General features: G+C 44.3%; 1 protein-coding gene across 6 annotated transcripts in view; it reads right to left on the bottom strand.

The window, feature by feature from the left end:
• Positions 1–16,440, bottom strand: part of LPIN1 (lipin 1) — an 80,302-nt gene that overhangs the window by 42,541 nt on the left and 21,321 nt on the right. For 3 of the 6 annotated variants that reach the window (XM_038006586.2, XM_038006587.2, XM_038006585.2), the window contains exons 4-10: positions 13,377–13,684; positions 11,312–11,437; positions 9,034–9,141; positions 5,586–5,712; positions 2,727–3,033; positions 1,321–1,414; positions 161–351 (exon numbers count right to left, since the gene is read on the bottom strand). In XM_038006586.2, the coding sequence (XP_037862514.2) occupies positions 161–351; positions 1,321–1,414; positions 2,727–3,033; positions 5,586–5,712; positions 9,034–9,141; positions 11,312–11,437; positions 13,377–13,684 (1,261 nt within the window). The remainder of the gene's footprint in view (positions 1–160; positions 352–1,320; positions 1,415–2,726; positions 3,034–5,585; positions 5,713–9,033; positions 9,142–11,311; positions 11,438–13,376; positions 13,685–16,440) is intronic. The other 3 variants (XM_073022792.1, XM_073022793.1, XM_038006584.2) reach the window with 2 other exon arrangements.

Here is a 16,440-nt window from a genome sequence, read left to right as displayed (position 1 = left end):
CTACAAACATCGGGGTTACAAGTTCGGTGCTATCATTTGTGCTGTCATTAACCACAACCAAGGGAAAAGCTGCCTTGACACGCACTCCTTGGAGAAGCCTAAGCCTCTGGGCCTTCTGACCAGCGGCCACCAGAGGGCGCCCGCGCGAGGCCCGCGGTACCTTTCGTGATCTCCCGGTGGTCGCTGAGGCCCCCGCAGAGGGAGATGGCGATGGAAGGGAGGTCCCTCAGCCCGTCCGAGGTGCTCTCCACGCCACTGTCCACGCCTGAGCTGCCCACAGACTGCGGGGACTGGTTGGCTGACCGGGCTCCGTTGTCGCTGGCATGTTTTGCGAGTCCGGAAGGGTCTCCGCTGGAAGGAGGAAAAGCGGCAGAGACGGGCTGAGGACTGTCCCAGTCCAGGGTCCCACATCGCCATCCGGTGATGCTCTGGCACGCGGCCACCCTCAGAGCTGCAGACGGCTGCATCTCAGCACAGATGTTTATTAAAGCACCACGACAAGGAAAGAGACATTTAAACGCCTTAGCTTAGGGGACAAAACCATTATTTCTCAGCCGGCTGCATCTCCCTGTATCCCCCTAAAATACACTGAAGAGGAAGGAAGCTGTCCTCCCTGTTCCCTGCCCTTCCCCTCCAGGCGCCAGCCCTGCCCTAGATCGCAGGCGGACTGGGGGTGGGTCCCCAGGATCACGGGAGACCCTCCTGGGGGAAGAAAGGGCTGCACAGTTGCCACTTATTGGGCTGTGGACCATGACCACTGCGGACAACATGACCTCAGGATTCAGAGGGAGGGCAGTCTGGTGCCTGCACCCCTGTCCCGAGGTGGGGACGCCGCCCAGTGCCCACAGCCTTATGTCCACAGAGAGAGCAGGCGCATTTCACAAGGCAATGGGAGCCTCCTGCTGCCTCTCTTTTTTTTTTTTTTTTTTTTTTTTTTTGAGATGGAGTCTCACTCTGTGGCCCAGGCTGGCATGCAGTGGCATGATCTCGGCTCACTGCAACCGCTGCCTCCTGGGTTCAAGCAATCCTCCTGCCTCAGCCTCCCAAGTAGCTGGGATTACAGGTGCATGCCAGCAAACCCAGCCAATTTTTGTATTTTCAATAGAGACGAGGATTCACCATGTTGGCCAGGGTGGTCTCAAACTCCTGACCTCAAGTGATCCACCCACCTCAGCCTCCCAAAGTGCTGAGATTACAGGCGTGAGCCACCGCGCCTGGCTGGCTTGCACACTTTCTAATCAAACATAAGGGAAAACTCAGCTCACACAGAATGATATTCAGATTATCGAAAATGATGTGAGGAATTAAGAGGAATTTTACTTTTTGGGGAAATACAGGGCCGCCACTTCAGGATCCATGTCTGTGAGGTCATCCAGGTAGACGCCGTCAGCACCAAGATGTCGGCTTCGTTTATCTAAAAGGGCGAATGGCTCAAGTTAGAAAACCACTCTTCTAGAAATGACCTCATGGCCTTGTATCTATAGAAACAGCATTTAAACACTATGTGCAGATGTGCTCCCAGGTACTCAAACTTCCTAAGAACCACAGTAGTTCCAAATGTGTTCTGTTTTGTCTGGTAAAACTGAATGGCAAGAGTTTTTTAGACAAATACTTTGAGGTTTGGGCACAGCACCGTTGAGGGTGAGAAGCTGGTTTTGATGGACTTCTTCCATGATGCTGCTGGAGGAAGAGTGGATTGAGGTCACTCTTGTAGGTACCGAGGCCCCTCACTGGAGGCCACAGCCTGCGCTTTTCCCATTGGAAAATGGTGGGCAGTACAACATGACCGTAGACCACCAAGGTCCACAAACCAGGGCCGTCATCCACCATCGTGTGGCCAGGATCAAGTTAGTTAACTTTGCTGAGCCTCATTCCTCCCCTGTAAAGTGCCTGAAGTGTACTGAGCACTCAACGCATTGAGGCTATTACCATTATCATTACATTTATTATGAAATGATAAAAGCTTTCATTAGGCACTTCCCCATCAATACCCCGAGGCAAAGCATCCGACCCTGTGCATTGTCAGACACTGGGCATGATGACTTCAAATGTCCTCTTTACTTCTGGCAGAGAATGATGTAATTGGTCCATACAATTCTAGAACACCACACGAAGCTGCTGGGTGGATGGAGATCAGGACTGGCATCGTTGATACTGACACACAGCCAGGAGTGCATTAAACCAACGCAGAGCACCACTGTGTGCCAACCACTATGCCAAGCGCTGAGGAGAGAAAGGTAAGTTAGATAGAAAGGACTCTTGATCTCAGACTATGGGGGAGTTGGGCAAAAATAAATCAATAAAATAATGATCATTTGAAATCGCGATAAATGGTATGCAGAAATTACAGTGGGTAAGGGGCTGGAAAGCAACACCGGTCAAGAAGAGAGGTGGCCAGGATTAACCTAATAATCAGCTTTATTAAAGTCACACTTGCGGGTCCCATGGTGTGCTGAAAAGGACTTAACTCTCCCAGGTCTCAGCAGCCCCGGTGTGTAAAATGAGGAAGTTTGCTACATGATCCTCAAGGCCTCCTTCATGTCTGATTTCCTATGACTAAATTCTGATAATTAAAAGATTCCTCCGAAGAGCACAGACTGAACATGATCATTGTCATAGTTCAGTTTCTACCTCAGTTTCCTTGGAACTTTGGAAAGGACCTGTCATCTGTAGAGTGAGCACAAACTATGAACAGGAAGACAGCTGGGGAGCCCCAACCTTCATACCTTTTTTCCTAGAAGGAGAATCCGTCTTGTTTGCTGTCTGGACTACACTGGCAGACGGGGGTTTGAGCTCCTCAATCATGGGCAAGAGTGGCGCTGCTGCTCCTAAGGTCTCCAGGTCTTCTTCATTCACAAACTGCATTTCTGTCTGAGGCTTGTTCTGGTCCAAAAGTGCGCCCCCGGCCAGAGTTGGCGATTGGTCACTAAAAGTGTCTGAAGATTCGCTGTGAATGGCCTGAAAGTGACTTTTATCACAAATTTTTCTAGTGCTCAATGGGCTGGACTCTTTCATCTTGTGTGGAGAAGACGACTAGAGCAAAGAGGAGAGAGGGACAGAGAGAAAGAGAAGGTCAGCACAGAGGCAACCAGAAAAACTGGACAGAGAACAAGAAGTAATCAAAAGTAGGCAAGGACTTTTAAGTCCTCGGGAATCACCTGGTGATTTCTATACCTGCCAAAAAGTCCGGAAACCAAGAATATTAGGTCCAAAGTAAATGAACTTTCCTGTACAAAACATCAACTGCCAAAGAGAAGTGAGATTAGCAATGTCAACAGACAGGAGCACCCTAAATGCTCACTGTTAGACGACAAGTCTATTCACACACTGGGATTCTCTGTGGCCATGAGAATAAATGAATTACAGCTACACCAACAACATGAATGAATCTTGCAAAACTAATCTCTGCTGTTAAGATCAAGTTTACCCTTGCAGGGAGCAGAGGCGTCAGTCTGAGCAGTGACCGCAAAGAGTGAGGGTCTCCACGCTGCTGGTCATGCTCTGCTTCTCGGTCTGGGTGCACGTTGCACAGATCTGTTCCTGCTGTGAAAATGTATTGAGCTATACATTTACAATCTGTATTTCTCTGTATGTATATTTCAATGAAGTTTACTCCCAAAACATGAGTGAAGAAGTCAAGATTTGGTGATAGTTGGTTCACATCAGTGAGAAATCAGCACTTCTGATTCTACCGCCAGAGGGATTTCCAGTTACAGAAAAGATTTATTCAAACAAAACCCAAAATGCAATTCATGGGCTAAAAAGAGGGGAGAAAGTATTCACTTCTCTATCTGATCAAACGGCTTCAATGGAAAATGAAAACAATGCTAACAGAAAACCTGCGGTTACAACTGTTTTGCCAGAGGAAGTGACGGATTTGCACTTCCATGCTGTTTCTCCAGCAACTAATGACATCAACTTGCAAAGAGAGTTGGCTGGGTCAGCACCATAGCTGTGGACAGGGAAATCAGCATTTTCTGTGAAATCTAAATATAACCTAGAAAGGAAATGGATCCACAACTTTGGCCTCAACAGACTACTCTCCAAAAAGCTGCCCATCTTGACTCTTTATAAGGAATGTTTTCAATAGTCATTCACTCACTCACTCACTCACTCATTCATTCATATCACAAACACTTATTGGGGATGCAAGAGGCTATAGCATCTTCTAAGGACCTTACAATATTTTTTAAAGCTTGTGATATAATAACATAATTCAAGATGTTTATAATACATTAGCATACCAAATAAAATTTCTTGAAAGAAAAGACTGTGTTCATTTCATGTTTTTAGAAACATATTTGTTGAACCAATTATGTACCTACATGTAAACCCACTGCATTTCCAAGATAGGGAAACTGAGGCTCAGCATGCATGTGGCACAGCCAAGGAGAAAGAATGCAAATATTCAGAGGGCCTACAGGTGCCAGATACTTCACATACCTACATTAGCTCTTCTAACCTCCCAACAATTCTGTCATTTTCTCACAATTTTACAGATGAAGACACTGAGGTTCAGGGAAGTCTACTCATTTGCCCAAGGTCACCTTTCTAGCAAGTGGTGGAGTGAGGACTCAAACCCAGAATAACTTGCTGCCTCCCAGGCCCTCATTCTCTCTGCTACACTCAGCTACTTCTCTATGTATTTTGGAGATATCTATAGGGTCAAATTCAGGGTCCCACCGACAATGAGGCCCCAGAAATACTAACTACTTGATGAATCAAAACCTTAAGGTTTTCTGACTGTGTTTATCTATTAGGCTGAAATCTTTCATTTCTGTTCTATTAGCCTTTCCCTCTCCCAGGGCTTTCCCAGATGTCTCTCTCTCTGAGGGACACAAGAACATGTGGATTCCAGTTCTCACAACTCAGCTTCTCTTTCAATGGGCCAAGAGTCCACATCTCTCTCCCTGTGGCTTTGCTCCAGTCATCACTGACCTAGCAGAATCAAGAGCTGGAAGCTATTCTTGTTTACAGTTTCAAGACAGCAAGATTGTGTGTAAGTTGTATTTCTTTTAATTTAATTTGCATTTAGCTGTGATAGAAAATGTGGATCCTGGCTAGGCACGGCAGCTCACGCCTATAATCCCAGCACTTTGGGAAGCCAAGGCGGGTGGGTCACTTGAGGTCAAGAGTTCAAGACCAACCTGGCCAACATGGTGAAACCCCGTCTCTACTAAAAATACAAAAATCAGTGAGGCGTGGTGGCACGCGCCTGTAATCCCAGCTACTCTGGAGGCTGAGGCAGGAGAATCGCTTGAACCCGGGAGGCAGAGGTTGCAGTGAGCCAAGATAGAGTCATTGTCCTCCAGCCTGGGTGACAGAGTGAGACTCTGTTTCAAAAAAAAAAAGTAAATCCTAAGAGGAATTCCATAGGTTTAAAATCTACAAAAGCAATGAGACCTCTATAATGTTGGTAATGTGGAAGAAAGTAATTTCAACATTCAAGGCTAATCCTTAATATATTTTGGTTTACCTCTGGCTCCTGGTAGCTGTGCTTCTTGGCTATGCTATGATACTCACTCCATGTAATTTAAGCTAAGTTAGAAATCTTCGGTCCGGGGCAGAACTGAAGAGACGCTCACCTTAGCAGCCTGCGGCAGCTCACCCCACAGCCAGAGCATTTCTGGGTTCTTCTGCCCCGTCCTGTCCGTGGACTTGCTGACCAATTCTGAATCACTTTTAGGTGTTGAAGGTCGGGAACCGGAAGGACTTAAGAAAACACAAAGCGAAAATTAAGGTGGGAAAAGAAACTTCTGTAAATGTTTTGGGCCCAGCTCCATGGCTCAAATAGCCCGGAAAATGCACCCCCAGCGGTCGTTCGCCCTGAGCAGAGCGTCATGACAAATCCCTCCTCCGGCCACCAGGGGGCAGTGCAGCGCGTCCCGTGGAAGGCGCTCCACGTGGGTCGCCCGCCCCACCCTGCCGCCTGCTGCACCGCGGAGAAAAGTATGTTTTACAAAAGAAAGAGATGGAAAGAGAAAGGGAAAAATAGTCTGTTCTTACCTCAAAAAGGCCACCCTTCCCCACCCCACTCTGCACTCGCATCTCCTGCATTCTGCTTCCAAACCAAGTTCCTCTGCTGTCAGAGGGCTGCAAAAGGGTCTTGGTTGGCTCGAGCAGGCACTCATTAGAGTCTATATTTTAAATATTTATAATCTGCACTGGCCTCGGAAACAGGGAATTATATCATATGCCAGTTTTACCAAAGATGCTGGATGCCACAAATAAACTCGATAATGTTGGGCAGGAGCCTCCAAGTTGAAATTTTCTAAGATCTTATGTCTTCCAGGAATATTTGACAAGGGACTCACCCACTGGCTGAGGCTCACTCAGTAACCGCCTCCATGTTTCCTGAATTTTTACTCTAAAGACCCAAATGAGGTCTTACTTCTGCCCAGCCAAAGTAACCATCCAAAAGTCACTAACTTATCCACAAGATCCTCACTGTATTCTAAACAACTTAGAGAAATATTATTTACAGCAGCAACTCTTGTAATTATTTATTGCCGCATAATAACATGGTTAATTATTGCTTATTTTCCCGCATCATTTCCTCTAGAGGAAGACCGCAGAGTTTTCAGACAAAGCAGGAAATAAAGCTTTGCAGTTTCCCTTGCCATCTTCTTTCCCAGACCTTATCTATTCTTCGGACTGATGCTCCTGGTCTCATTGATCTTTGAGTTAGAGTTCAACTCCAATTGAATACAACTTTCCTGTCAATACAAGGTGAGTTCATGATGATCCATAACTTGTATCCAACAAACAGGGACCCTATGGGCTAAACTGATCCTGAATCTCTTTGCTCAAGCTGCATAGAGTAGCTAGACCAAGCGCCCCCTCTCTCATCTCACACGGAGAGGCAGAGGGTGGTCCCTGCTCCCTTGGTGTCCCCGACTCCCAGCCCTTCTAACGACGTGCTGCCACGAGGTAGCCTGTGTGCTCTCTTTCTCCTGCCTGGGGAGAGGAGGCTCCTGACATCACACTAGGAGAGCTTCTGCAACGGGACACCCTGCTCCTGACAGACACACATTTCTGCCCTTTAGGGAGCAGTCCTATAAGAAGGCACGTGGGGTCCCCACACATCCATGTGGGAAAACCTCCCGGCCTTTCAACCTCCTTGCTCCTCCAGTTCTACAACTGGACTTCTCCAAAGAGACAACGCTTTTATGGCACTGAAGCATCTACAGTCACATGTCCAGTATCACTGCAATGGGAAAAGCGCAGGCTGTGGCCTCCAGCGAGGGGCCTTGGTACCTACAAGTTTGACCTGAATCCACTCTTTCTCCAGCATCATCATGAAGGAAGTCCACTGAAACCGGCTTCTCACCCTCAATGGTGCTGTGCCCAAACCTCAAAGTATTTGTCTAAAAAGCTCTTGCCACTGTTTTACCATACAAAATAGAACATATTTGGCTGTAAGTTCTTTGGAGCAATAAATTATCTCACTGCCACTAAATGAAATAAAGTCCTTTAGACAAAGCTTGCTCTGAGCAGGGGTTGGCAAACATTTTCTGTAAAGAGCCCAGTGGCAGATACCGCGGGTTTTATGGGTTTTATGACGTCTGTCGCAACTACTCGCTGCCGTGGTGGTGTGAAAGCAGCCACAGCCAGTATGTAAACCAACTGCCTATGCCCAGGAAAGCTTGACGGAGGCACATGGTAGACCAGATTTGACCCATGGGCCGTGGTTTACCAACCTCTGCTCTAGAAGAACAAAAATGTGGAACACGGTTCTCCTGCAGCGATTCCCAACTCCAGAGTTCCTAACATTCTGGTCCCTTCATAAAAGCCGCAAGCCACGAAACAAAGCCGTAGAGAAACTCAGGCATGCCAACTCAAGCATAAGGAGCCCAGTCCTACACGAAAGTCTAAGCTGCAAGTCCCTCCCCGACAGCAAACAGGCCACCACCATAAATGCTGCCCGTTCAGGCCACAGCAGCCCTTCTTCAAAGGTCCTGTGCACAAATACAGATGCGCTTTCTGCCGACCATCACTGAGGGAATTCAGACGGACCGAAGAGGACCCAGGAACGGGGCCCACTGCCAAGTGGGATTTACCAGAAAGATGACTCCAAAGTGCTCTGTCATCAAATATTATTATTTTAAGATCAAGGGGTTGTTCAAAAAAGTAAGCTTACAAGGTCGATGACTGATGTTCATAAATAAGGCATTTATTAGCCTTATCAAAGTTTTCAGTATTTTTGCCAGTCCCAATAAGGCTAATTAGTTATAACTGTTTACGACTTTGTTTTCCTCATTTTAAACAGACTTTTCTTCTGCAAATGTAGCCTCTGAATGAAGTACATCCTGAGGTCTGGTTCTTTAATCAAAAAGAAAAAAACGTTTTCCCATGTACAGATTAATCGTAGCTTCATTTGCTAAGGGCTTATAAAGTAAACCATGTAAGTCCATAAAGTAGGTAGGTCAAAACTGAGGGAATGAAGGCAGAAATCTGAGATGACTGCATCGAATGAACACACCAACCTGTGATCCTCAGCCTGAGACCCAGCCCATTCTCCAAGATTCTGTTCTAGAAATGCTGTGGAAAGTGTCTGACTCCATTATTCAGACAGCCCAATAAACTGCTTAAATGGTTATAATAAATTCAAGTGGTATTCCAAAAATATCTTGTAAACTTATTTGTCAAACAACCCTAGACAGAAAACAGAAGATCATATTCCCAAGCTGTATTTCATTATTCTCATTTTCAAAGCACTCCACAGAATTAGGTAAAATTATTTGCTTAACCATAATTTCCAGAGAGTCAAATTTAGGAATTAAAAAAAAAAAATCTGATCATCTACAAATGCTTATAATGAAGGGAAGAGAGTAATCTATAGACATATTGTTTCATAAGTAATTTGGTTAGTGAAATCAATTTGTAGGAGTTAGATCAAAATTTTCACTTCATATAATCTACAGGTATTTTCTTCATAAGTAATTTGGTTAATGGTAAAATACACTTATAATAAGAGTTAGATCAAATTTTTCATTATTGAATACATCCCAATGGGGAAAGTAACTCCTCTACCTTTCCGGAGGATGGAACAGGGAAGACTGTGGAGGGCAAGAACTAGACAGACCTCCCTTGGCCGCATCTGCAAGATGAGGGGCAGTCCTTTTGCAATCTACCAGGCTACTGGATACCACCACGTGATACACATTAAAAGAAAGACAAAATCAGAGGTCAATTACATCAAGTAAGCTTATATAAAGTATATTATACAAAGATTATATATAAGATTATATAAAGTATTTGACTACTCTCAACAATGACATTTTTAAGAAAATAAAGCAACTCAGGCATCTGATAACGGCAGAGCACTGGATATTGAAATTGCTAAGAAATCAGAGTGAATTTTCTGAGACACAGAAACAGGAAACTGCCAAATGACCTATTTCACTTTCTGTTTCACCCACGTGTAGGAGTGATCGTCTCTGGTCACACTTTGGTGCTGAATCAAACTACAAAATCCAAAAATCTGATCATGTGTGCTGTCAACTGTCTCTTTACAGAAAATACCTAATTCCAAGTGTGGAAATGTAACTATTTATCCTAATTTGTCATTCCATTTGGTGACGGGCCGATCTACATAACCTGATTCAGTCATCGTGCTGCGTTCATGAGGCAAAACGTTACAGATATTTGGAGCATTAAACATGCTCAGAGTTGCGTTTAAAGTGTTTCTTTTAAATCCTTAAAATTAACCTACAGTGCTTGAACAGAGTTTTCAATCCATTATTGGGTTCTAAATATTCTACATTACTTTCCTCCTACACCACTATTTTTCCCTCCACTATTTTATCTCCACACACCTAGAGAAAGAATGAGAATCTAGAAAGGTCTTATATCTGCACTGTCCGTTATAATAAACCACCAGCTACAGGTGGCTCCTGAGCACTTGAAATGTGGCTGGTCCAAATTGGGATGTTCTGCACATGTCAAATACAGAATGGAGTTTAAAGACTTGGTATGAAAACAGAAATGTGATGTATCTCAATAATAATTCTTTAAAATTGATTGCTTGTTGAAATGATATTTTGGAAATACTGTGGTCAAATGAAATATAGCTTTAAAATTAATTTCATCTTTTTTTAACTTTTTAAAAATAGGGCTACTGGAAATCTTAAAATTACCTATGGAGCTAGTTATTACGTTTCTATTGAACAGGGCTAGGCTCTGACGCAGCCGACCTCCACGCAGGGACTTTGTCACAGGCCTCAGCCTCAGCCTGCTGGACTAACCTGCGACATCAGTATTGGCTGGAAACCAGACGTGGAACGTATCTGTTTTCTCTCCAGCCTCCATGTCAGCACACACTGGGGGCTGTCGCTTGCTAATGCACAAGGTTACCCTGATCAAACTGGAACCGGGGTAGCGTTTTGATAAGACTGGCTTTAGGCAGGAACCCAGAGTTTCTAAGAGCTCGCACACTTCTACTTCAGATTCCAGAAATGAATCTAAAGCATGAGGTGTACGAATAATCCAAGGATGTCACTGGCATTTAGACCAGCGTTTCTTGGTCTCTTTTTCATTATCACCACACCCCCGAGCATTCTGAGAAATTCATAGCCCAGCTCCACCCACCATGAGATTTGAATGCTATGGCCCCTTAGAGACCACAAACCATTATAATGTCTAAGATTGTCTAAGATTTTGTTGCCACCCAAGAATGAATTTTCATCCCAGTGGGGGTTATATTATTTCCTGTGTTGAGAACACAGGATTTAGATCTACCCTCTTCCCCCAGTCCTTTGAAAACTAGCTGGGGGGCTCACTATTCCCACAGGCTTCACTGATGTAAACATCTCTGGGGTCATCAGGATGGCATTTGCACAGGGAGCAGCTCTAGTTCTCCAAGTTCTCCTCTAGGGCAACTTGTGAGTTCATTCAGGGAAATAAATATTCTTGAATTCGGCAGAATGGATTAAGTGTGGGGGAAGGCATCATTCTAATAGCCCTGAACACCTCAGCGGCTCCTGAAGCAATGTCTGTGTTTTTGAATTTTACTTGGGGCTAAGTATCAAGAAAGGCTCTGCATCTTCTCTGTGTTTTCTCCTATTAACAATTAGCATGATGTAATTTACATGTTCTTCCTTTCAAGTTCACCTCCAGGGAGCTACAGCCATATCTGCAGATGGAGTCTGACCCCAGATGTAAGTGTATGATCTGAACATGTTCTGTTTTTAATCCTCATCTGTACCTCCTACTCTACACTGTGGTTTTCCTGGTCCTAATTATTTTCACTTTTCATTTCTATCTCATTCTTTTCTTAGAATTGTTCCCCTGGGCCAGGGGAACAGCTTACCTGGGAGTGGGCGACCACTCTCTATCTGAATTAGGGTATGAGGCTGACTGAGGGTAAATCACGGCCGGGGAGAGGTTTTCCTTAGGAATATCATCTTGGAATGGAGACATATCATTAGGAAGAGTTCTGGAGGAAAAAAAATAAGAAGACTACAGTCAAAGAATTCTTAATGATAGATTCACAATCAAGTTCCAATTTTTTCTTGATTAGCTCTAAGTGCTTTGTGATTAACATGATCTCTTTAAACACCCAGACCTGTTCCAGGCAGTGGAAGGGGAAAAAGTGATACCGGTATCCATAAATGTGTCTATGTGCTAATGCTCTGGCTGAATTCTAAATGTAAAGTGATTTTGTTTCGGCATTTGGACTCAGACACGCGTGCGGTGATCACACTGCTGGCTCCTCCCATCATGCCACCTCCTGTTACCCTACACAGTCACGTTCCAAAAGCCTGGGAAGTAAAGCGGCCCCAAACCGGCCAGAGGGTGGTATAAAACCCCTGCCAGGTACAGGCAGAGCTGCCGAATAACTCAATGACCATACGCTGATCATGTTTCGTCTAGCAGAAGAAATAAATGGCATCAACCAAACATGCCTTATGGTTACAGAATAACTGCAAACGACCACCTAGTTTCAGGTATAAGCACACTCACTACTAAATACAATTCACAATTTCAGTCATGCAGAGGCCACTGTCTGTATGCTGATGTTACCTGGAACACCTACCACTACATTTTGGACTTAACAGTCATGCAGAAAAGGCAATTATAAGAAGCCCAATGACCCTGGTTCTGAGCCTGTCACAGGTTAGAGGCTGTAGCTGGGAAAAGCAATATTCGTTGCCAGTTGACATTTATTTTTTACCGGAAAAAAAGATATATTCTATTCCGAATAATGATGCAGGAAGATACTCCTGATATTCCTTATCCCTTCTTTATGTTAACAAAATTATCAAAAATTACACTGAATTCCATAAAAATCTGAAACATCAAATATCCTTTCAAAATGAATTTCATCTTTTAAAACTGGCATTTTTCACCAAAAGAGTAATACATACAAACAGAATTTCACTACACTGTTAAAAGCAAAGGAAAAGGAAACAAAATTTCCATTAAACTTTGGAACTAAGTCAAAATTAAAAAGGAAAAAGTTTGCTTATAGAGAAAACAGCATTTTCTTCATTCACTTTTAAGCCTGAAATCAGCGCTTGCCTATAAATCAGCCCAACTGTGCACGGTTGGTGCTCAAATAAGAATAAATAAGTTCCAAGAAAATAGGTTTGGTCATGAACTATTAATTTGCTCAGTTCCTGTTTCTTGACTCCATCCCAGGCTGCTAAAGTGATCAGCCAAGGAGGTTTGGCATCACCAACTGTCTCTTGGCTACAGCACAGCAAATCTTTATACCACTCTACGATTGGGTCCACATGATTCCAAAATTCAGCCTAAAATAGGCGTCCCCAACCCCTGGGGTCCGTGGCCCTGTCAGAACCTGGGCCACACAGCAGGAGGTGAGTGGCAGGCAAGCTGGCAAAGCTTCATCTGTGTTTACAGTCGCTCCCCATCCCTCACATTACTGCCTAAGCTCCTCCTCCTGCCAGATTAGTGGCAGCATTAGATTCTCATAGGAGCGGGAACCCTGTTGTGAACTGCACATGTGAGAGATCTGGGCTGCACACTCCTTATGAGAATCTAATGCCTGATGATCTGTCACCCATCACCCCCAGATGGGACTGTCTAGTTGCAGGAAAACAAGCTCAGGGCGCCCACTGATTCTACACGATGGTGAGTTGTATGATTATTTCATTATATATTACAATGTAATAGTAATGGAAATAAAGAGCACTACAAATGTAATATGCTTGAATGATCCTCATACCATCCACCCCCAGTCCATGGAAACATTGTCTTCCACAAAACTGGTCCCTAGTGCCAAAAAGGTTGGGGACCACTGGTCTAAAACACATAAAAGAATAAGGAACTATGGGGGGAAAGTTTATAAAAATAATCTTGAACGGGTAACCGTCTGATTCTGGCACAGCCTCTCCACCCCAGACGGTTATTACCTGCTGCTCTCCAGCAGCTCCATGGCCTCATCCGAGCTCATCTCAATGGGGAACATGTCCTCATCCTCAGACGTGTTCACGCTGTCATCTCTCTTCAGGCTGTCCAGCTGGGACTTTCTCCTCCTTTTTCTTCTCTTCTTTACTACAGAGCTGCTTGACGGCGTCTCGCTGGGAGCGATCACTTGGGCTGGCGTGCCGGGATCCAGGCCTCTTATCCTGTCCACAGAGCCTCTTTTCAGCTGACATTCCATTCTCGAAGCTCCTTCTGACAGGATGGGGGAGGTGGCCAGGTGCATGGGGATGACTTCCTGAGAAAAGAACACATTTTCTAAAAAAAGCCTCGTTAATTCAGGTGAAACGAGCAGGGCCTTGCCAGAGGCCTCCAGGATTCATTTCAGAGGCCAAGTACCTCCTGGGGAGGGCCACAGCAGACAGCCCAGCTAGAGGCCACAGCCACGGTGACCAGGAGATGTGGCTGCCCAGTCTGGTAGATGATCAGAAAGCCAACAATGTGCTGAATGCCACTTTGTACTCAATCCTGCATTTATGTAATTTTAACAATGGGAGGTAATTCTCAGTGATCTCAAGCCTCCAAAATTCAACTTTGGCTGAAATATCCAGAGCACAGAGAAAAAAAATGAGCTTTGACTCACCATATTATGCTGAGAATTGGATGCACTCTTGCACTTCTGTGTAGATGTGGGTGTGCGTGGGTGGGTGTGAGAGAGAGAAAGAGAGATAATGTGTATTGTGTATTTTTTATATGCACTGAGTTAAGATAATAATGATCTAAAAACCAAAAACACATAAAACAACTGACAGCCCCACCCAAGAACCTGCCTGCACCAGGGCCCAGGGAGGGCCCTGAACATCAAGGAAGCAGATGCTGATCCTCTCTTTAAAGACAAAAGGAAAAAGCACAACCTGTCCATTTAGTAGTTGTTTGTAAAGATGCAGCAGTTTTTATAAAACTCTAGTAATCATTTTATTAATGAATGCCTCATTTTGTATGAGAAATTTGTTGACAATAAGAATATACAGAAAACAGAGGGAATAAATAAAAATGTGCTGCTGATCATTCAAGCAGGTTTGGAGAGCATCAGACACGCTGAAATATAACATCTACACCTGAGACATGCAGCTGTGAGAGGTCACCTCACCTGGCTGCTGGACTAGACCAACTAGAGAAGCAGCACAAATTCTCAGGTCAAGAGCAAAGAAGGGCCCTTGTGGGCTGGAATGGAATGGGCAGCCAGGCAGACCCCCGCAGGCACATGCAGCACCAAGCAGTGCTGAAGGACACAGGCTCCCCAGCTTCCAGCAGCATCCCGGGGGTCCTAAGAGGCATCTGTATGTTGCTGAACATTCTCTGGCCTCCAAGGCCCCACCCCCCCACCACAGGCACCCTGTCAGACCAGCAAGACCAGCAAGCAGGCCCCATACAGGTCCCGCTGCATGCTGGCCCAAAATGCTTCCTCAGCTCCGGCGGCCAAGAATCTATCTAAAGCCAGGTACAAATAGAAATTAAAAATGCAGGTGTCCACATGCAGTGGAAAGAGTTTCTGTCAAAGGCCATTAGGAACCAATTAGTATTTTCGGAGTCTTCCCATCTAAGAGAGGTGAAGAGCAGGTGGGCAGGGATCCCCAGTATCAACAGGGTTACTCTAGAACATGGAAGGGGAGATGCTGGGTCCTCCCCAGGCACCACCCTTCTGGGTGGGCAGGATGGAGGTAGTGCCTGGGACTGTTCTGTCCCGAAGCTGCAATTACGGACACTTGCTTTAAAACCTGGAGCTAGAAAAAGCCATTCCTTTTTAATCATGGCTGCCTTCCTGGAAAGGAACTAGTTCAAGTCGATTTCATTCAGGAACCCCTATATCAGACCCCTTTAAGGTGCCTCATCTGTGAACAAAAGAGTTAAAGACGTGGTTTGTCTTAGTAGAAAACATAACCATAAATCATGACCTTGGATTTGGCAAAGGACTCTTACATGTATATGACACCAAAATCATGCACAACAAAAGAAAAAACAGCATACATTAAAAAGGTAAACACAAACTTTAAAAAGAAAGAAATTAGACTTCATTAAAACTAAAAACTTTCATGCTGCAAAGGACACCATCAAGAAAGTGAAAAGAGAACCCACGCAATGGAAGAAAATATTTACAAATCATATACCCGATAAGGGACTTGTACCTAGAATATATAATGAAGGCATACATGGCAGTAGTAAAAAAGAAAAACAACACACACACACACACACATACACAAACTAGCAAAGGATCTGAATAGACATTTCTCCAAAGATTCAGAAATGGCCAATAAGCGCATAAAAAGATGTCAGACACCACTAGTTATTAGGAAAATGCAAATCATAACCATAAAGAGATACCACTTCACATCCACTAGAATGATTAGAATCACAAAATCAGAAAAGTATTGGCAAAGATGTAGACACATCAGAACTCTGTGTGTGCTGTTGGTGGGAATATAAAATGGAACAGCTGCTTTGTAACACAGTCTGGCAGTTCCTCAGAGGTTAAATGTAAAGTTACCACATGGCCCAGCAATGCCATTCCTAGGTATATAACCAAGAAAAATCAAATGCATGTGTCCACACAAAAACTTGTATACAAATGTCCACAGCTGCATTGTTTACAATGCTAAAAGGTGGAAACAATTCAAGTTGTTTGTAATGATGAATGCAACAGATGAACAGACATGGTCTATGGATACAATGGAATACTATTCAGCCATAAAAAGGAATAAAATATTGATACATACTTAAACCTGGATGAACCTTGAAACATTAATCAAAAAAACAGGCACAAAAGATGGGATACTATAATTCCATTTAAAAGTTCAGAATAAGGAAATCTATAAGAAATAGAAAGACTAGTGGTAACTTAGGGCTCAGGGGTTGGGGGTAGAGTATAGGGGAGGTGATATTTAAAGGGTATGGTGTTTCTTTTGGGGGTGATGAAAATGTTCTAAATTTGACTGGTGGTGATAGTTGCACCTGTCTGTAAATATACTAAAACTACTACGTGTACACTTGAAATGG

Source organism: Chlorocebus sabaeus, chromosome 14 (assembly GCF_047675955.1).
Source record: "Chlorocebus sabaeus isolate Y175 chromosome 14, mChlSab1.0.hap1, whole genome shotgun sequence".
NCBI classification, from domain to species: Eukaryota; Metazoa; Chordata; class Mammalia; order Primates; family Cercopithecidae; genus Chlorocebus; species Chlorocebus sabaeus.
The sequence above is the reverse complement of the archived record's forward strand: the minus strand, read 5'-3'. Positions and strand labels throughout refer to the sequence as shown.